Source organism: Madurella fahalii (assembly GCF_045866475.1).
Source record: "Madurella fahalii IFM 68171 DNA, scaffold_5, whole genome shotgun sequence".
NCBI classification, from domain to species: Eukaryota; Fungi; Ascomycota; class Sordariomycetes; order Sordariales; genus Madurella; species Madurella fahalii.
Window position 1 is genome coordinate 2,904,026 of NW_027263975.1, and position 20,677 is coordinate 2,924,702.

Sequence of the window (20,677 nt, forward strand, 5' to 3'; positions counted from 1 at the left end):
TCTCATATTTGGCAATGGGTCTCTTCGGCTTGTTTTGTTACGCCCGTCTGGGTTCTTGCTGAAGCGGCATTCCATTTACCCTCCTCGTATAGTCTTATCTTGTAATAATACGAAGCCTGCTGTGTGCATAGTCCGGTTAACTCAGTTCTGACGATAAGGACCACCATCATCTTCCCATTGCTGTCCTCGGAGCGTTTGATCACCTGCTTGAAGTACTCGATGGGCCTTCTCTCCACTGCCCCCCTGGTCGACTTTGTAACGGTCTAGCTTGCTACTGATCTGGTTATACACGGAGCTTAAATGTCTTCATTGACAGGTTACTATGGCAATGCCACCCAACCGGGCAATAGAACACGGTGCGCTTCGTTTGTAGCTGTAAGTTCCTGTAACCCCTCTTCTCAGTCAACATGTCTTTGCTTATTTGTCCTTACAACCTCGTCAAGCGTTATGCATGCGATTGACCAGCTTTTTTGTTCAGCTGCTACAAGTAAGGTTTATTCTGGTCTGGTGGGTTGGTGACAGGCCTAGTGCTCTTCTACTTGACTAAGAATAATCCCAGTACCCTCCTTTGCGTCCACAAAGTTCTGACCCCTCTCTCTCCGGCAGGAATCCAAAAGGTTTGTCTATCAGAGTTAACATTGCTTTGTTAACTTTAGCAAAGCCTTGTTCACCGTCTCGAGAGAAACCCTGTCTTGACATCACCGTGCTGGCATATTTTATTTCCTTGACTCTGCAGCTAACCAACCATCTCAGCCATCCTGAGAAGCTGCCCCAAGCGAACCATCACTCCCCGGTAAGCCATAATATAGACTACTATAAACCTTATCCGTCACGCTTCCCAAGTACATCCAGTATGCAACTGTCAATTAAGCCATGTTATATTTGCTCCTTTATTGTCTGAACCTCCCACGCAATCCTCGTCTTCATCTTAACCCACGCCTCCATTGTTGTATCGGCCAATTATCCAGATATTACGTCCTGGTAAAATTCGTGATTCCATGCAGGTGATACGGAAGTCTCAGTCAGTCAGTTTGCCTTTACCAAGTTTTATCAGCATCACAAGCCAGCAAAACTGAAATACTGGGCGACCTGAGCTGTACAGTAATTACATAATGGTGCGTGGAAACGGTCAAGGCAGCATGGCTGCGTCTATTCGGATCCTCGATTCCCGAAAGTCCTCGTGGGCGTTCTCAAGCATCGCTTTTTCTTCCATAGTCGCGTTATTCTGCATGGTATCTTATACTGCTATTTTACATGATCTGGCCCCTACTCTTTCTGCAACAGACGGGACTACTGTGAGCCCGACGGTAGGTAGATCGGAAGGACCCAGGAACATATTTTTGAGAAAATAAAACGCCAGACTGTTACTTAGCCGCGTTGTCCCACGGCGCCGCGGTGTCTCCGAGCTCCAAGTCGCTCCCGGAATGAGAGTCAGATGTGACCGTGATGTGCGTTGTGCGAGTCACTTGAACTCCGTTAATCGGCTTCCCGTCTCTCGTAGCGCTGGCCTCGCGCAACCGCTCTTGAGACTCGGATTTCTCCATGTCGGCCATGGTTATGCCATCCTCGCCGATTTGAACGTAGGCTTCCGACGACATGCCGGCCTTGGACAGCTGATGTGACCCAGACACGGTATTCTGATTTGATTTACCCGTTGTCGACTTAATGCTCAGACCCAACATCTCCTTGATCCTTCGCGGGAGCGGGGATTCCTTGATCAACTTCGGCACGCAGGGCACGCAAAAGATAAAGAAGCCAGCCGTCATCTCGGCGCAGGCCCAGAACAGGAGGGGGCCGATGAAGTACATGGTGTCGGCCGACCCGGCAAAGGTGATGGTGTGGTCAAGACGGAAGCACGCGGCAACACAGGCGCTGTATGGCAACTGTCAGCCTAGACGTCAGGCAGTAGGTAACAGAGGCATGTGGCGGACGAAAGGGGTGAACTAACAGCACACCAACCCCAAAGATGACCGACACACCCAGCTTCTTCTGCCAGTTCATGTGCAGATCCCAGATGATCTTCTGCGGCAGCGCCACCATGAGGAAGTCAGTCACGACCTGGACGCAGGCCGACGTGAGCATGACCTTGGGCAGGCTGTAACATTTGCTGGGGACGTAGAACTCCCAGATGGCGTTGTGCGGGACGCATTGCATATTCAGGAGGATAATGCACAGCACACCCCAAAGCGACTGGAAGACGGAGACGCTCATACAGGCCCACCAAAAAACGTTCTTGGACCGGGACGAAGGAACAAAGAGTCGGCACCAGTCGAGAAGAATAGCCGTCTTGATCATGGGCAGGACAACCGAGTAGCAGGAGCCGTATAAGAGGATGAGCTAGGGGCCGAGTCAGCATCCGCGGTTTTTGAGAAGAGCGAAAGCGTGAAGAGGAGACTGACCCAAAGCGGTCTCACCAGATCCCCGTTGCGAAGATTCCAGGTGTGGACGAAGTAGCCGGGTGTCTTGATCATCTCATACGAGACGTAGGTTGTACCTATGTAGGCTCCATAGGCACCAATCATCAAGACTGAATACGAAGATTAGCAACTGTCAGACATGACTCCTACCAACGGGAGACAACTCGGGTCTTGGCAGTGCGTACGTTCTTCCAGCTGGAGTTTCCTCTCGACCCAGAAGCGGGCGTAGACACGGAGCAAGAGGCACAGAGTGGCAACGATGGTGCAAAAGGTAAACACGAATACCGCCAGAGTGTTTCGATTGTCGGGGTGGTCAAAGTTGGGCACGACACCTTCGGGTGGCGCCAGCGCCGGCGCGGCGAGGAGCGCCTCAAGCTCCGATGGGGAGAGCGACATGGCTGAACAAACGAGCGACAAGAATGAAGCTTGAAGGTTAGGTGTGCCGTACCCACCGGTCGGGCGGGTAGTCTCAATCTAAATACCTTACCTAGGCCAAATAACTAAGATCAATGGCCAAGACTAGGGCGCCCTTTTATTTTCGTTTTCTTTTTTTCTTTTTGGGCAAGCCTCCCTCCCATCGACATGCCCAGACAGAAAATCATTTTCTCTTTGGCATGGAATTTGGATCTTCATCTTAGCATTTGTCGGCCGACCGGGGATGGCAAGGATCCGGAAAATGGCACGTTGTAGAAGACTTGCCACGGCAAGGGAACGTGGGGGTTCGGCTCGAGAAAAAAAATAAATTGTTTAGCTCAAGTTTTGAGCTTGTTGTTTCTTTTTCCCGTTCTTTACTACGTCTAATGTACTGCCACAGTCCACTAGCAAGGGTCCAACCCCACGATGCCCGCAAAACAGAAAAGGCGAGAAAGCCGGACGCATGACAATCAAAGGACTTGATTCGTTCGTGCCAGTCACTTGGTCCGTTTGCCGGCCCTGGAACCTGAAACGTCATGGCATGGTCAACAATTCTCCTTTCGGCCTCGTGCAGCAACCCTTTTCTCTGAGTTGCCACTTCGTGTTCGGGTATCAAGCCGTGAAGTCAGCATGCGGAATGCTTATTCGTTTACGTTACAAAGTGTCAGGGGATCGCGCAGCTTTTTTGTCTAGAGAAGAAAAAGAAAGGGCAATAAAAGGGGGTTTGCGGACCCAATCAGAATTCATGTCCCCAGGGGGATTCGGTATCCAGCGTTCGATCCGGCGAACTCGCGTCGACCGCCCGAGGCATCGGTGGCCCCGGCCGGATGTTCCTTAGCCCCCGGCCGGGGTTGTCGTCAAGAAACAGGGGTGGGCGCCGGGTCCATGGATCAGCTCCACGAGACCCTGTTCGTCGCAACGTTGGAACCTTGTAGAACCCATTTGCCGGCATTGAGGTCGGCAAGGCCAGGTAAACGCCAGCGCAACGTACATGTATGCTGTGCCAACTCCGGCACGATGGTTCGAACTCATCTCAGTACCTCCAGGTCATATACACCTCCTCCAGGATATTAAAAGTTAGCGTGTCAAGGGGCCCACTGTTTTGATATACTATACTATTCCTAGTAAACACTAACAGTGGATCCCTTGCCACGCTAACTTTTAATATCCTGGAAGAGGTGTAGTAGAGGTGATGGTGGGTCATAATGGCGCCAAGGTGAGGAGAGCGAAATTCTTCCCATCATTTGCCCTTTTGTGACGGCTGAAGTCACCTCGCGCTTTTCTCGCGTCAAACGGACAACCGCACCCCCTTGTCCAGCGGTGGGCTGCGGGGAACCCGTATATGTTAGCACCAAAGAAATTCACCATGGCCCCCCTCGGCGCAAGAGCATTCCTACTGGGGATTAGCAACTGTCGCCCCTTGCTGCACTAAACTTTGGCATGCACCCTGACTCTTGCGGCGGTGAAAGGTAGGTCTGCATAACTATAAGCTGCACCCATGTGGTGTCCGGGCCTGGTCATGAACTGCTAGAGCGCGCCTCTGCGACGGCATCCTCGACTGCTCGAGAGGAACCAGTGAGAACCAGTGAGAACATTGAACAGACTTGATCCAAACTTGAAGACGTCGAATTTGTGCAATAAGCAAGAAGCCATGGCTGCCGCTAGTGAGCCTCGCAACACCACAAACCCCCTTGTTCCTGTCGCGCGCATTGACCCATGGGAAATCAGACACAGACAACAACCTGCCGTTGCGTGGTGAGCATCCCCCCGCGGTTGACCTACGGGGGATGATGGCCAAGCTCCCCCTGCCCGTCATCCCCGAGGGCACTGTTGACCCAGCTTCCATGGCTGGCCATGAGCCGACCAAGCAAGCCCTCGCTATCCTGGACAAGCTAAATGCTGCCCTTGCCGCCAACGACGTCGAGTTGCTCGAGAGTTGCTTCTTTGCCAGCCAGGCATACTGGAGAGACGCGCTGGCACTAACATACCACCTGCGCACCTTCACCACCCCTGGAGTCATCGCCACCTGCCTCCTGGAAACCAAGGCGCTTCGGCGTCTCGTCGGAGAGATCAAGCTGCAGGGGACTGCCCAGTTCATCCCGGCCGCGCCGGTTCTTGTAAGCCACGAGCGAGCTGCTGTCTTGGGCTTTTGAGGTGTGGCTGACAACATCCGTCTCTCGTGTACGCAGCAATTTATCGATTGCGATCTCGTCTTCAAGACCAGCTCACCAGCCGCCACATGCATTGGAAGAATCGTACTATTGCCCGTCAAAACCGATGGCATCATCAAGTGGAAGATTTGGATCCTGAGCACCCGGCTCGGCGATCTAGACGTCCATCCAGAGAATGAGGCACTCCTCAAGGCGCCGGGCCGGCAATTGGACGGCGTCCAGGAATTCGAAACCGACGTTTTCATTATTGGAGGCGGAAATGCGTGAGTTTTACAACCTCTCGGATCTAGAATCCTCTTCCGCCGCTGACGCGATTCGTATAGCGCCGTCGCTCTCGCAGCACGCTGCAAAGCCTTTGGCATCGACAGCGTCATGGCAGAGCGTAATGCCCAGCCAGGGGACAACTGGCAACTCCGTTACGACTGCATGAAGTTCCACATTCCGACATCCTTCTGCGAGCTTCCATACATGGGTAAGCAAGCAAGAGAGAACGCGGGCCCCCGCATGCTGCTGTGGCTGACCTGGTATCCGAAAACCAGCCTACGACAAGGAGCTCCAGACGCCGCATCTTCTCACTAGGGACGAACTTGCCGAGCAGGTGCGGCGATACGTAAAAACATTCAACCTCAATATGATCAATTCGGCCCAGATCCGGTCGACAACGTACGACCAGTCAGCCAAGCGTTGGACCGTCAAATTCCAGACCCCCAGCGGGCAACACACCGCTGTCTCGAAGCATCTTGTCCAGGCCACTGGCTTCGGGTCACAGAAGATTTACATTCCGCCCATGGCAGACGAAGGCCTGTACAAGGGCATTAGCATCCACTCGGCGCACTACAAAAATGCAACGGAGTTGAAGGAAAAGGGGGTTAAGGTGTGTTGCGTGCCAGAACCCAGCCCGCTTACAAGTTTGTTAATTCTCTTGCAGTCCGTCCTCATCATCGGCTCGGCCAACACCGCGTTCGACATTCTCGAGGATTGCCACGCCGCTGGCCTCCAGACGACAATGAATGCACGGTCGACGACCTACATCGTCCCGCTCGATTACGTCTGCGACAACCGCAGTCTCGCGGCCTACGACTTTGGCGTGCCCGCGGCCGACAGGCTCTTCATGACTCTCCCCACGTGGGTTGACAGCCAGTTTGCGGCCGGTTTGTTTGCTCAGTTCGCGGCCCAGGAGCCGGACCGCTACAAGCCGCTCGCCGCCGCCGGCTTCCCCTGTATCGACAGCAGCCACCCGGAGGCCGTCTTGATGCACCACCTGCTTGAGCGGGCTGGAGGGCACTATGTCGACATCGGGGGCACTAAGCTGATTGTAGAGGGCAAAGTGGACCTCAAAGCCCTAGTTGAGCCTGTCGGGTACACAGAGACGGGGTTGAGGTTCTCGGATGGCAGTACGGTCGATGCGGACGCCGTAGTGTGGTGCACCGGGTTCTGCGATCACAACGGGAGCAGCGTGACCGCCGAGATTCTGGGAGCAAGCGTCAGTAACGGGGTCAACGGGGAGACGGCCTCGAACGTGCTCGGTCCCAACCAGATCGCCGCCCGTGTCGACGCTACGTGGGGCGTGGACGCCGAGGGTGAGGTCCGTGGCATGTGGAAACGCCAACTGCGACTCGACAATTTCTGGATGATGGGAGGATACACGCAGCAGCACCGATGGCACTCGCGGACTGTGGCGTTGCAGATCAAGGCCGACCTCGAGGGCATCCTGCCGCCGGCCTACCGGGACACACCTGAGCCGCGAAAAAAGAATTAAAACAAGGTTGGGACGAGCCCAGCTAGGAACCTGCCGTACTCGCTGTGGATTATGTTCAGGGTATACGCACACATGAATATTTACAACTACAGCAAATATAATCTTTAAGTTATTTCACACACTCAAAACAATGATCGTGTCAAGGGCCCCCCCTGCCAGTCCACGTCCCTTATAACTTACTATCCTTCCAAACCGGCTTCCTCCTTTCCACAAAACTCCTAACGCCCTCCTTCATATTCTCCCCGCCGTCCATCCGCCCGTACATTCCCTTTCCGAGCACCTCAGTCCCCAGCTCAGGCCCCATCGCCTCCCACCCCAACCGCAACCCCTCGCGCGAGACAATCACGGCGTCCGGCGAATTCCCCGCGACCTCCGCCGCCAACCTGACCGCCTCTGCCACCGCCTCCCCTTCACCCACCACGAAATTCACCAACCCCCACTCCCTCATCTCCCGCGCCGTATACTCCGTCCTGCCAAGCAGCGCCATCTCCGCCGCCCTCTGCCTGCCCACCGTCCTGACCAGCCTGGGCAGCGCCCCGGCAAGCGCGATGACGCCGCGGGTCACCTCGGGGAGGCCGAAGCGGGCGTGCTGGCCGTCGGCCACCACGAGGTCGCAGTTGACCACCATCTCCATGCCGCCGCCAAAGCACAGGCCGTTGACGGCCGCGACGACGGGCTTCTTCCCCGTCCGGTTGGACAGGCCGCCGAACCCGCCGTCGCGCACCCACGCCCGCTTCGCTTCCGCCTCCCCGTCCGCCTCGTCGCCGTGGGCCCCGCGAGTAGTGCTACTAGTGCTGCCGCCGTCGCTGGTGGTAGTAGTAGTGCTGCCTGACTGCCGGTGGTGGTGGTTGTGGTCTGCGTCCCACTCGCGCAGGTCCGCCCCCGCGCAAAACGCCCGCCCCGACCCCGTCAGCACGGCGCACCGCAGCTGCGGCTGCGCGTCATACCACGCCCAGAGCGCCGCCATGGCCGCGTGCTGCGCCGTCGGGATGGCGTTGAGCTGGCGCGGGCGGTTGAGGGTGACGAGCAGGACATGCGGGGAGGGGAGGGAGAGGAGGGTGTTGGGTACGACGGGAGGGGGCGGGCGGAAAGTGGAGAGCGACATTGTGTGTTCTGCTGAGAGTCTGTCTGTCTGTCCGTCTGTGTATTTTGATGGCGGCGGTGGTGGTTGCGGCGGCGGTGGTGATGAAACTGAGATTGAGTGAGACGTAAGATGAGAGGTTAGGTTCCAAAGATAGGACCTGCAAATGTTCAAATGGATGAACTGCGCTGATAGCAAATGAAACTCGGTCCCTTCAACAAATTGCAATTGGGATACAGATATCTGTGTCTTACATAAACATTAACCTTGCGGTGGTTAAGTCGTTGGGCCGCGGCCCGGCGTCATCACTTTGTTGGGGTAATGGGAGTCCGAGCCGAGACACCCCGCGTATCTTGCTCCGGAGCAGGCATCCCCACAACACGGGTCCGGGTGGCCTCAACAAAGCATGTCCGCGGCAACTGTTTCTGTCATAATGGGGAATGCTTCGAACTGAACTCGAACCCTGAGAGCGCTGTATCTGATTACCTTGATAATCGCATGAAATAAACCCACTCCATCTGGCAGCTTACGGGCTTCGGCGGCGAGACCCTTGGCCCTAAGCTTGTCGAGGTTTGCAAAACATCGGTCTGGCTCGCTTCGCACTTAATGAGTGTCTAGGATGATTTGTTGGTCGTCTCTTGTTAAGATAATGTAGTCAAGTTCTGAGTTGATACTGTAACGGAGACTGGGCCAGGCGTGCTTCAGATGTTGTGGGGATCGTGGGGAAAGATGGGAGTGCAGAGAGAAGCGGGCGTGGCGCGCTGGGATATTCCTTTTTACGAAACTATTATGGCTCCAAACACCATCCAGGGCCTAATTACTGGTAAACCAATAAACTTGTACACCGTCCAGAGTCCAAATGACCAGCCCGGATCCCTACATATACATGCGGAGGCGGGTTAGGAGGCTCACGTTGAGGTCTCCAACTTGCAAGAGTTGCACAAGAGTAGCGCTATCCTTTCCCACAGATTAATCTCCAAAGCTGTCGGCGCCTCCGGTTACCTGACAGCGCGGGCTTTTTTTCTCCTCGATTCCGGTGCCCGGTCTCGCCCCTAGCAGGCGAGACTTCTCCATAGCCCATCGCTGGGACAGATCCAAACCAAGCCTAGCCCACGCCTCAAGCGGGTAGACCGCGTTTCTCGCTCTCGGTGAAAAAGATGACCATGCGCCACAGCTTCTTGACCATGTCCTCAGCATCTTCGTCGAGCGCCTCGCCCAGCGTCTCAACCAGTTCGGCCGGCTTCTGGTGCTTGCGTAGGTGTTCCTCCACCACGTCAACCAGGAACTGCTCCTGCACACCAAGATACTCGACCACCTTCTTTTCCACAAACGGCCGCAGCTTCTCCCGGATGACCGACTCCTCCAGGTAGTCCCACTTGACATCCCAGGCCCACAACCCTTCCGTATCGACCGGGATCTCGTGGGCAAGTGCCCGGACGGCATTCTGGATGTCCTCCTCGGACATGGTCTTGGTGTCGGTAATTGGCTCGAACTTGATAGGCACAAGCTGGCGCTTTGTAGTCTGCTCTTGCTCCTCGTCGTCCAAGAGCCCTTCAACTTCGGCCACAGTCCGCCGCGCAGTAGCGGCACGCTGAGCCACCTTTTGTGCGGCAGCACCAAACGAGATGGTGACACGCTGCGGCGCCGCTGGGGCTGCTGGCTGCCTTTCCATCTCCTCAGCTTGCCGCTCCAAGAAGGAATCAGCCATGTCCCTCGCATGCTCCATCTCGGCCTCGGCCTTGCGGAGCTCTTCTTCCTCGGCGCGCCGGTCCATCTCATCCCTTGCCGATTCTGCAGCTCGGAAGGCCGTCCGCTCCCGGATCCACTGACCATGGTCGCGGTAGTAGAGGTGACCCTTACGTGCTGCCTCGCGATCGTCGTCCCAATTCTTGTCCTTGTCGAGCTGGTCGTCTCTCCTCCGGGCGAAGCCTTCCGTCTCCGCCCTCTCACGCTCCTGTTCTCTCTCCAGTGCCGCCGTCCGCTGGCGCTCGCGGTTGACCCATTTGCGTTCTGCCTCGAGATACAGCTTCTCCTCCTCTGCCCGCTGTTTGGAGAGCTCTCTCTCATACAGCTCGTCGTCATCCGCATCTGTGTCGTCATCATCCCGGAACTGCGGTGCGTGACCATTTGTTGAGCCACCGTTAACAAAATCGATGCCTCTATTCTGACCTCGAGGACCAGATGGCGCATTGGGAACGCCGCGCGGCCCCAGGGGGACCATGTTGGAATTGGCAGGCGGCGGAGATTCCAGCCGCGACTTGCGCGGCGCACCGTTCCGTTGCCGCTCCATTTCCTCAAACTCTTCCTCCCTCCGAAGGCGCTCCAGATCCCTTCGGTTGCTCCGCTCTCTAAAAGCCGCGATCTCGGCAGCGACGGTCGCACGCATCTCGGCGGGGATGTCTGCCAGATCATCTTCTGGGGCCAGCGGGATATTGATAACCTCGACGTTGTCGCCCAGCCCGTTGGCTCCATTGCCCATAGCCGTGTCGCCGTCAGCATCTCGCCCGCTACCGAGCCGGGGGTAGAAGAGATTGCGGATAAATTGTTTTAAGGCAAGTCTCGCTTCGCTCAATCTCGCCTCGACTGCGGGATCGTCAACTCTGCTCTCCTTCCAAGACTCCAGGTACTTGAGTGTGCTCGGATCGACCTCGACCTTTAGCGCCTCCCTCTCGATGCCGCCAAACGTGTCGTCCTCGTCGGCAGGTGGGTTCTCGGTCGGCGATTGCTTCTTCACGGGCACCTCGATATCTTTGAGTAACTCCACTGCAGCAGCTAGCGATTCGGGATCTTCGTACTGTGCGAACCCAAACAAAGCCCCCTTGTGCTCCGAGAGATGTGACTGGCCAGAATCCCACCGGCGTAACCTGCCAACGGTGTTGAGCAGCTTCTGGATGCTCTCCTCACCGCCCACTCCATCGGGGATCTTGTGCACAAATATTGTCCGTAGCCGCTCCTCGGTAGTAGGCGGCACCAGCGACTGCATGCTCTCTCTCATCTGGGAGCGCGAATGCTCCATGCCGCGGTCGGACCCCAGTCCCGGCCGGCCCGAGGTAGGTGTATGTGTCTCTTTGCGGTCGATCAGAGAAGAGCCGGGTTTCGCAGATGGCATGGTGGCGCCGAGCCGGATCACGGGGGCGTTGAAGTTGATGTTGGGCAGGTTCGGCGGCGGTTGGAACGACGCAGGAAGGCCGCTTGGTCGATTAGCTTGTGTGGGATTACTTGGCTGCTGGACACCAGGAGGCGGTGCCATTCCAGGGGCAGAGGACATGCCTGGAGGAGGACCTAGATAAGGACTCGGTCAGCACAGGCTAGTCGAGGGCGGGGAGGGAGACGACGCAACATACCTAGACCTGGCGGCGGCACCATTCCCGGGGCTGGGGATGCACCTGGGTATGACGGGTAGCTCGGAGGAGCGCCATAAGGAGGCACTAGTACACGGCTTGTCAGTACATCACAGACGATCCTCGGCGAGGCTGAAGGGCGCGAAGTAAGGCTGGACCGACCTCCATACGGATTGTACGCCATCGTGGCGGAGAATGTCTAGTGACGTTAAACGCCAAATATGAGTCAAACCGCAAGCAACGCTTGTGTCTACCCGGTAACTAATGGTTTGCCGCGATGCCCGATAGTAATGTTGAACAGTGGGTTAGATGGTCCGGTGAGGACTGTAACTATCGCGGTCGCGAAAAGCAAAAGTTCACTAAGGATTGGATAAGAGACTGGGCGCACGGACCAGTGAAACAGCGAACCGATCCGGGTAATCATCGGATATTGATACGTCACTCCCGTCACTTCTTCGAGAGTCCTGGGCTGTAACCGAACCTAAGGTACCTAAAGAAGCGGAAGCGGAGCCACAATTGCCCGCTACCTAACTCAGGCGGCCCGTCGGGGGCCCGTTCCAGTTCGCCAAGCAGCGGACCTGACAAAGATGCAGCCAATTCGGCGCTAGCATTCCCGAGCGCGACTTCGAAAATCCAAAAAGACTCTCGTCGCTGTCGAGCAGCTCGACTGCTATCCATTTAATCCAGCAGAAGGCGGGCATCCATGACCAATTGAGTACATTCCCCTTCCTGCTATCCCTTCTAACGCTATTGCTCAACCTCATCTGCCCCAGCAGCAGCATCATGGAGTTTCGCCAAATTGTCCAATCCGTCTGCCGTTCGGCGGCGGCGCGGCCGTCTCTGCTCGCCAGCACTCGGCCATTCCCTTCTGCCATCCTCCTCCAACAGAGCCAGTTTTCCACCAGCACACGATTGCTCTCAGAAGCGGCGGCCGAAGCTCCCCGGACGCAGGGCGAACCATCCTCCACCGAGCCGAGCCGGCCCTTCCCGCCGACGCACTCGGCCCGCTCAGGCCAAACCACCCTCCCGCCGCGCCCGCCACCGATCCGCCGGAACAGTTTGTTCATCGACGAGCAGCAGAAGCACGGCCAGACCCAGCACAAGGCCGGGAGCTCAGGCTCCAGCGCCACCGCAGACCCGTACCAGCTGCCCTCGCTGATCCGCGGCGACATGGAGAAGAGCACGGGCGGCCTGTCCACGTGGGACGAGAGCGACTTTCTGAAGCGGCACTTTTCGTCGCCCCAGCCGGATCCGCGGATGCGGCCGTCGACGGGCCGCACCATCAGCCTCCGGCAAAACGTCGACGTGGCGCGGGCGTTCCACCTGCTTGAGCGCACCGTCGCGAGGAACGGCATGCGGAGGGATGCGCGCCGGCAGCGGCAGCACGAGCGGCCGGCGCTGAAGCGGAAGCGGCAGTGGCGGGAGCGGTGGAGGGCACGGTTCAAAGACGGGATGAGGGCGGTGATTAATCGGACGATGGAGCTGAGGGCCCAGGGATGGTAGATTAGCATCCTCGATGGCTCAGCAAGGGAGGGTCTGTGAACCACCATGATACCGGGCCAGCATCGCGTGGCGGTGATGCTGTAGTGTATGTATGTATAATGTGTCTTCGGCAGATAAAAAAGAATATAGATCTCTGCTGTCCTTCAATACCAGTTCCATCGCACCCATAAAAAAAAGACATTACCGCATAAAGCATTCCCACGACATCTACCATATCAAATCCTGCCGGTTCCACATGCAACCCCCCCTCCCTCATACAATCATCATTACTCTTTCCCTCATCACTCATTCCCAGCGAGCTCAATCCCAAACACCCCTCACCGGCGTCCCCACGGGGCTAGTCTTGATCTTCGGCCGGCTCATAAAAACCGCCTCATAATCATCCCCCGTCATCAACTCCTCAGCCAGCAGCAGCGTGGTGTTGCCGTGATTCCCGTCCTCCTCCTCGCTCACGGCGGGGAAATACCCGCTGGCCCTGTTCCCCGCCGCCGCCGCCGCCGACGACGACGACGACGACGCGGCGCCCGCAGCAGGCTGCTTCCCCCGCCTCAGCGACCGCCTGCGCTCCAGCTGCGCCTTCTGCCGCGCCGCCTCGAACCCGGCCATGCTCCGCCGCGTGCGCGAGACCAGGTCCTCGTAGCCGCCCCCCTCCGCGCCGTCGTGCGCCGGCGTCCCGGCCGCGACCGAGGCGCGCTTGATAGCCAGCGGGTCCGGTTCTTCGTCGTCGCCGTTGTTGGCGTGGCCGTTGGGCGGATGAACGTCGTCGTCGTCATCGTCCTCATGGTCCGCGTCCTCGTCCGCCGGCACGCGCAGGTTGGCGTGTGATGTGCGCCGCGCCATGGAGAGGCGCGTGCGTTCCGCCAGCGAGAGAGGTCGTCGAGGCTTTTTGGCCGGTGATGGGGAGGCCGCGCTGACCGAGGCGAGGATCTGGTCTGCTAACTGCTGTGTTGGCGAGAGTGGAGGGTGTTCCGGAGAGGGTGGGGGTTCCGGGGAGGGGCTGGTGACGAGGCGGGGTGGAGATCGGGCAAGCTGACGAGAGGCGGGTTGTTGTTTGGGTTTGGGTGGGGAGCTCAATCTTCGTTCCGGGGTTCGGATGGGAGATTCTTGTATCGGCCGTCTTCGTGATGAGGGAGAGTGAGATTGTATTGTTGCTGACCGGCGGAATCGTGAAGGAGTTGTGTGTTCTTGTTCGCCATCGGGATAGGGGTGGTCGTCATCGAACGTCATGGCCTTTCGCAAGACCGGTTCAAATGCTGGTTCTTCCAGCACGCGAATCGGTTCGCGTCGTGCGGGAGACGGGCGTGAAAGTACCGGTTCCTCGTCAAGGTCGCTAATATCTGATACTATCTCCGGCTCCGAATCGGCAAAACTGGTTCTTCTTACCGGCCGATCGGCTTGCGGCGGTCTCTGGAAAAATGGAGGGATACGAGGGACATCCGAGCCGGTGCTGGCCAGCTCTGCCTTCAGTCCGGTGATGAGCGCCTCATAGTGACTGTCAAGCTGACCAGACCTGCTACGGGGCAGCTTCCGCGGACTCATGCGGCCAATATGCAGATTCTCGTGTGCCCTGAAACCAAGATCGATGCCCTTTCGTTCGGACGGCGGCGCCGGTTCTTTGGTAGCCGACTCGGAGCCGTTCTTTCCAAACATACGTTGGCGGAAACCTTGCCACTTTTTAAGCCTCTCTTGTTGCCCACGAACCTTGTCCTCCAACTGCTCCAGGAGCCCCGAAGATTTCTCTTCTTCAAACTCCGCCAGCCGCCCAGACTGCACCCGCCTCCACACCCTGTCAAACGGAGCGGAGAGAAGGCCGTCCTTGCGCGACCTGCTATCGCCGTAGAGCAGTGTCTCCATCCAGCGATCGTTGCCCGTCCAGTTGTTCCGCACCGTACGCCAAACCTCGAGCTTCTGGTGGTCTGAAACGCCCTGGCCCGGGCCGTTCCGCCTTGCAGCCTCTGCGTCCTCTCGTCTGCGCGTAAGAGCTTTTTCTTTCAGTGCAAGTACGTCCGCGAATTCGCGGAACCTTAGGCGCGCTGCATTCTTATCATCCAGGGTGCGCCGTAACGACACCCTGTGAGCCAGGATCAGCGCCGTAAGCTCCGAGCGCTCTCCAGAATATCCTCTGTTCTCTAGCGCAAGTGTCTGAGCTGGAGTCGGGTACGCAGGCTCATTGAGCTGCTGCTCGGCTACCAGCTTCTTCAACACGGCCGACGAAAAAGCAGCCAGAACCTCCTCCAATCTCTCGCCCTTACACTCGTCGAGCATTGTTTTGCGCACGACGGCATCACGCCCAAGTACGCCATTCTTTTTCGCTTGTTCTAGTCCCCTGAGTAACGCGGCGCGCAGGTTGAGCGACTGCACCTGGTCGAGCGGCGGGAAGAATGGTCGCAGCTTGTTGCGCGCTTCTTCGGGGTCCCAGAGGGTGAAGAGGTGGTAGAGCGCCCACTCGACACATTGGATGCGTTTCTTTTGTCCCTGCGCGGCATCTTTGGCGGTGAATGTTAGGCCGTTGATACCGGGCCAGTCGGGATGCAGATCGAGGTCGAGCAAACGGAGGTTCGTGAGGAAGAGCGACACATTGGAGACGCCGGTCGGAGAAACGGCTAGCTGTGGGGCAACAGACGCCGAGGATATTATACCTGGCGTACCCGTACGAGAGGAGTTCTGAACGGGCTTTACAAGATTCGGCGTCAGGCGGGTTGATCTTGTGCGGGTGAGAGAGGAGGTTCCGCCGAGGTTTGCCATCGCAGCATTGTCAGAGCCTCGTTGATGCGGGCGCCGCGAAACGTCTGGTCACCACACGGGTCCGAGGTACAATCGACGCGGACAGGGCCTGAGCGCCAGTCCACGGGAAATTGGCCAGCTTTGAGTTCTCCGAGTTCGACGGCAAGTTAGGGCAGTCAAGATGTGAGCTCCTCTGCGCGCACACGTGGACCTCCAGTCAACGACCTTCAAAGATCCCCGAGGTTGCAGATTCACCCAGCTGTAAACAATGCGACAAGGGTGGCAGCCCACTCTTGCCAAGCTCTGCATCAATAAGGGTTAGGGTTATTTCAACAAACGCCCATTGGACGATTTCACCGATTTGGCTGCGAGATGCCAACGCATTCTGTCCGTCTCCAAGTGGAAGCAGCTTGCAATTGGTATTGGGCCGGTTCCTTCTTACCATCGTGGGCATCCATTCGATGCCGCCAATTCTCACCCCAGGCCTTTCATCGAACCGCAGGATTATATTCAAAGATTCTGACATAAGGTTGAAACCGAATGTGATATGCATTGCACAGAATCTTCGGTTGATTAAGCATATATGATTTGGCTCCATATGGCCAACGCCCATCTTCTGCGGGGCGGTAACAGTAAAGGGCGTCCTCGAGCCGGCAATATGCAGCCAGTCCGGTGAGCAGCTCTTCCACAGCGAGGCGCCGCACTGGAGCCCCCAGGTGCAGCAGCACCCAGAAACAGCGCCATACCTGCTCCTGTACAGCGGAACCAATCCCGAAAAGGTCATCGGATCCATGATTCTAGACCGGCGAGACGACATACCGCTGGGAGAGGTCATGCTGCTCAAGACGACCGAGACACACGGACAGTGTATTTGCTGCGGCTTCGACAAGGCGGATCACCTTCACTTCCTAGTGCTTGAGCGGGAACTCGACGCCGTGGATCGCTTTTGCCGGGTAGGATTTGGCTGGACGTATGTGCGTATGTGCGAGAGGATCAAATCATGATGCTAAGGGATACCGAGCTACACAATGGGAAAGGGATGTGGAAGGGCGAACCGCAAGTATATGAGATTGTGTGATACAGTTTCCGAAATGAGTCTTCAGCAATGACGGATAGGCTGTTTAATGAAGGTATGAGTCATTCTGCTTTCGATCTACGGGCGTGAGCTACCAAGAGGTTGATTTCGGCGATAGGGGTGTCGATTATAACGATTCTAGCTGTTGGCACCAGATTGTCGCAAATAGCTATTAGGAGGTTGATCTTCGTTGGTGAATTGGTGATGGTTCGGAAGTACCGCCTTCGACAGTGACTTCGCCAATATCTTCAACACTAACTACGCTAATGTGGCCAAGTGGGCCTTGCCAAGCCCACTGTTGCGACACTGGTTGGTCTGCCAGTCCCAACGGGAGCAAATTGTTCCGTTCTGTGTCAGCATACGAGGATCGGCATGTACTTTCCAGGCCTTCCCACCAATGACGCCAAACAAACCATCCCGCCATCGAGGCTTTGGCACAAACCATCCAGCATGATGACACAAATCGCGCTGTTCTTGAATACGAGGTCCCTCCGTGTCCGCTCTGGACTCATGAACAAAGACAGAAGCACACAAACTGTGATGGCGTATATAAAGATGGGATGCTAACTCTATCACCCTCCTGATCCCAACGCGGACGGAACCTCATACTCGTTTCAACGGCATTGCATCTAGCCAATAACTAGACAGCATCACATTGCGCCTATACTGTCCTTCAATCACAATGAAGCTCCTCAGCCTTCTCGTCCCAGTCACAGCGACCTCGCTCGCCGCCGCTGCCCCCACGGTCGCCGCACGACAACAGATCGGCGACATCCTCTATCCGTCCGGGACCTACCGCAGCTGGGTCCAGACCGGCGACATAATCCAGGATCCGCAGGATCAGCTCCTCATCGTCAAGAACGGCATCCCTGCAGAGGAGACGACCGCGATCGTGACCTTCGACTTCCCCTCGGACTCACAAGGCAAGAAATGTGAGCTCCTCTTCGAGCTGTGGGCCGACCGGGACCACTCAACAGGCACCCAGACCCTCGACGTCTTCACTTATACGGACCCCCCAGAGGCCCTGTCGGATCTCGCAACTGAGCTCAAAGGCAGGGACGTCCACATAGGCCGCATCGTAACCCCGCTGCAAGCAAATGCTACCTGGACGCAGTCCTACCATGGCTACCCTACGATCGACTGCCCAGCTGGGGAGCGTCTCGGTCTACAGTATGTTGGCGCGGGTGATGCGGTAGAAGTTCGCTGGGATATTGGCGTGACTGGGCCGAGGTTCCGGATTCATTATTAATGAAATACGGGCTCGTTCTGCAAGGAATGTCAGAGGGGGCGAACCAGTACCCATAAAATTATGTGAACCGGTGGCCTGAGGCGAGTGGATATTGCACAGATAGCTTTTGTAAGAAGGGTAAAGCACTAAAACATAAGCGCCGTAGGCTATCTTCAAAAATATCGTCGCAGAAGTTTCTCCATTCCAATATCGAGCCATTGCAGCTGTCGTTATAGGAATAAAAGACCGGGCTCCACTTTGTATCGGTGGTAGAAAGACCCGCTATGTTAACACCATCTCCAGTTAAGTCTAGGCGGGTGTAGGTCTGTGTATAACAACAAGGTATGGCGGACTAATTAGATAAATGTAGTCTCTAGCACACTGTTACAGGGCCTCGCGTCCGTGGTCCCATAACCGGTGACCTCAAGGGTGTCAGGGCTGATGCTGAGATAGGCACTTCATGAACCCTGGCATGATGTGGGCATGATGTGTACACAAAGTAAGAGATGATGAATTGATTGATTGAAGTTGAACCGATGAAAGTCCTCCGCTCTCTCTATATATACGTCGCGGAGTTGGTCTGAGCCTCTCGAGACTAAAGGAACTTGAGTTTGAGCGGCGTTCCAGATTGAGACGGGGCATTGGCATTCGCTCCAGGTCAAAGCGGTTAGGCAGTTACGGTGTCATAAGTCCAAATACCCGACTCTTCTGACAGCTTTTATTGCAGCCTCCAGTCTCGATCCTTGGATACAAAAGGTCAAACTTAATCGACACATCCCTTGGGCCAGTACATCATTCATTGTGGAGGTAAGACAACATACGAACGGAATAGCTGCGGAAGAGCCGCAGAGCGCAGAGGGCAAAGATTGGTTAACACGATCAATTAAGGTACATAATTTACGTCACTGGGGATTGAGTGCCCGTGCAGCCTTGGATAAGGCAAATAAGTAGGTAAGAAGAGAGTGAACAAAGCTTCCTCGGTAACTTTTTTTTTTTTTTTTTTTTTTAAAAAAAAAAAAAAAAAAAAAAAAAACCCTTTCTCCTTTCGTGCCTAAAGAAAATTATCCGTGATCCCGCAGGATTGGTTTCGTTCCTAGTGTAGTTACCTAGTTGGTACCTTTGGGCGGTGTCCAACCCACATCGCACGGATCCATCGTATAAGCCACAGATACGCCCGGCAGACGTGTTACGGGGTGAGAGAGAAACTTGAATGCTGCCTGTGCTTCGCCTCGCCAGCTGCCAAAGCAGATCTCCAGGCACCTCCTGGTAGGGTGGTCCATGATGGTCGTGATGCTATCCAGGCGAAAGCTAAAGTTGCGGCAGAAGAATGTCAGCAATTTATCCCTTTCTACCTGGCTCGGAGGGCCCCAGACGAGAATTGCCCGGCTAAGATTGCGAGCAAGATGGATTTGACTGATTTGCGCATCGCAGTGGCGTACCACCCTGGCGTTGTATCCCCGGATCTTGAGCGGCGCGTTCTCGTACATATTGTGGAAGCGCTTGGAGGCGAGCGCTTCGAAGAATGCCACCATAGCAGTGGCTGTGCGGTCATCTTCGTGCCTTATGATGCGCGTAGTGTGAACTCGGCCAACGTTCCTGATACGAGCGAGGAGCGAGGAGACGGTGATGTTGGGCGGAAGCCCCGTGATGAGGAACCTACAGTTGTCCTGGGGAGCGGTTTCGGATGGATCGGTCTTATTGTCCACCGGATTTTCACTTGGAAGGCCAGGTCCGAAGTGGGAGGTTCCTGAACAACGGTGCTTCTTCCTTCGAGGGGTTTTCGCGTTGGTCTGCCGGCCCCGGGCGTCGGATCGAAGGTGGGGTGGTTTGAGGGCATAGCGGCAGCGTCATAAATTTCTGATTGTGCAGTTAACTCAGCTAACGTCGCTGGTTTCTTCGCCCCATCTTCTTCCATCTCTTCTTTCATACCTTCGTCGCCGGCTTCGCCGAGACCCAACCTGGTCATGTATCTGACCCAGGCGAGCCTGTCGGCCTCCTGGGCCTCCATGATTTCCTGCCAACCGTTGTCTTGCGGGTCGCTCAATTGTGAACTTCCCTCTGGCTGGTTAGACATCTTTCTAGGTTGTGGGAGGACCGTTGGCTGTGATGGCTTTCTAATTTAGAACTTAATGTGTTGTATGTTATCTGTTAGTAGCCGCCCGCCTATGGTTGACCGCTCGGTGTACCTCATTTTTAATCCCACAGCAGTCCGTCTTTAAATCGAGCGATGTCGAAACTCTGTTTGTTTGGAAACATTATTGTTCTTCATATACCACTATAGACCCGGCTTGTACAAAAACAGCCTAATTGTATGAGATAAATCTGGGTACAAGAAAGTTCCATTCTCGTTCGTAGTCCTGAGCTAGGGTAAGCTGTGACTGATTTTTCCTGAGCTTTCCCTGATTCTTCTCTGAGCTTGGGTAATCATATACGCAGCCGCTGTACGGCCTTAGAGGCCCGTTTTCAGCCCCCCTGGTTAAAGTTTGTTTTCAATGTCCCCCGCGGTGTCCACATTTCTAACATACACTAGTACATGTGGGATAGTATGTAGTATCCTGGACTACTGCCTAAGAAAGTACTTAGTATCATGGTACTGTACTAAAACTAGGATGGTATTTATTTATCAGTATATTATATAAGTATAGTGTTGCAAAAGCGGAACCGCAAATGCAGAGCAGCAATTGCACCGTAAGTGTCACATATGGTATATCATGGACCAGTACTTAGAATATACTAGTATATAATATGGCCCGTGGGCCCAATTCTCGGCCCTATGGTAGCTTAACTTCGTGGCCGAGAAACTGGGCAGACACCTATGGACCAGTCCTGGCAGTCCCGAAACCTGGACCATTTGTTTAAAACGAATACCCCCGCTTTATAGTAATAATTAAAGGTATCGTTTTCCTTTACTCTGGCTTTTATCCTTCAACTTTACAAGCTTCGGTTCTCATAATTATCAGAGGG

At 55.7% G+C, this 20,677-nt stretch overlaps 8 protein-coding genes across 8 annotated transcripts; 3 read left to right on the forward strand and 5 right to left on the reverse strand.

Moving 5' to 3' along the window:
* Window positions 1-1,364: 1,364 nt before the first annotated feature.
* On the reverse strand, window positions 1,365-2,813 carry MFIFM68171_09452 (Rhodopsin domain-containing protein; the record flags this gene model as incomplete). Its single annotated transcript, XM_071064871.1, has 4 exons — window positions 1,365-1,872; window positions 1,949-2,337; window positions 2,400-2,527; window positions 2,603-2,813. 4 exons carry the CDS (start codon window positions 2,811-2,813, stop codon window positions 1,365-1,367), a joined length of 1,236 nt encoding a protein of 411 aa, XP_070920972.1.
* A 1,669-nt stretch (window positions 2,814-4,482) lies between these two features.
* Window positions 4,483-6,761, forward strand: MFIFM68171_09453 (Flavoprotein involved in K+ transport; the record flags this gene model as incomplete). The annotated part of the gene is made up of 6 exons (XM_071064872.1): window positions 4,483-4,495; window positions 4,560-4,948; window positions 5,021-5,265; window positions 5,326-5,474; window positions 5,542-5,876; window positions 5,931-6,761. 6 exons carry the CDS (start codon window positions 4,483-4,485, stop codon window positions 6,759-6,761), a joined length of 1,962 nt encoding a protein of 653 aa, XP_070920973.1.
* Window positions 6,762-6,930: 169 nt separating this feature from the next.
* MFIFM68171_09454 (Putative enoyl-CoA hydratase, mitochondrial) lies at window positions 6,931-7,866 on the reverse strand (the record flags this gene model as incomplete). Its single annotated transcript, XM_071064873.1, has 1 exon — window positions 6,931-7,866. One exon carries the CDS (start codon window positions 7,864-7,866, stop codon window positions 6,931-6,933), a length of 936 nt encoding a protein of 311 aa, XP_070920974.1.
* A 1,093-nt stretch (window positions 7,867-8,959) lies between these two features.
* MFIFM68171_09455 (PWI domain-containing protein) lies at window positions 8,960-11,367 on the reverse strand (the record flags this gene model as incomplete). The annotated part of the gene is made up of 3 exons (XM_071064874.1): window positions 8,960-11,124; window positions 11,187-11,270; window positions 11,346-11,367. 3 exons carry the CDS (start codon window positions 11,365-11,367, stop codon window positions 8,960-8,962), a joined length of 2,271 nt encoding a protein of 756 aa, XP_070920975.1.
* Window positions 11,368-11,966: 599 nt separating this feature from the next.
* Window positions 11,967-12,686, forward strand: MFIFM68171_09456 (mitochondrial 37S ribosomal protein bS21m; the record flags this gene model as incomplete). Its single annotated transcript, XM_071064875.1, has 1 exon — window positions 11,967-12,686. One exon carries the CDS (start codon window positions 11,967-11,969, stop codon window positions 12,684-12,686), a length of 720 nt encoding a protein of 239 aa, XP_070920976.1.
* A 300-nt stretch (window positions 12,687-12,986) lies between these two features.
* Window positions 12,987-15,431, reverse strand: MFIFM68171_09457 (HAUS augmin-like complex subunit 6 N-terminus-domain-containing protein; the record flags this gene model as incomplete). The annotated part of the gene is made up of 1 exon (XM_071064876.1): window positions 12,987-15,431. The coding sequence occupies one exon, from the start codon at window positions 15,429-15,431 to the stop codon at window positions 12,987-12,989; it is 2,445 nt and encodes an 814-aa protein (XP_070920977.1).
* A 1,736-nt stretch (window positions 15,432-17,167) lies between these two features.
* On the forward strand, window positions 17,168-17,734 carry MFIFM68171_09458 (Ubiquitin 3 binding protein But2 C-terminal domain-containing protein; the record flags this gene model as incomplete). Its single annotated transcript, XM_071064877.1, has 1 exon — window positions 17,168-17,734. The coding sequence occupies one exon, from the start codon at window positions 17,168-17,170 to the stop codon at window positions 17,732-17,734; it is 567 nt and encodes a 188-aa protein (XP_070920978.1).
* Window positions 17,735-18,819: 1,085 nt separating this feature from the next.
* On the reverse strand, window positions 18,820-19,787 carry MFIFM68171_09459 (uncharacterized protein; the record flags this gene model as incomplete). The annotated part of the gene is made up of 2 exons (XM_071064878.1): window positions 18,820-19,369; window positions 19,597-19,787. 2 exons carry the CDS (start codon window positions 19,785-19,787, stop codon window positions 18,820-18,822), a joined length of 741 nt encoding a protein of 246 aa, XP_070920979.1.
* Between the last annotated feature and the right edge of the window lie 890 nt (window positions 19,788-20,677).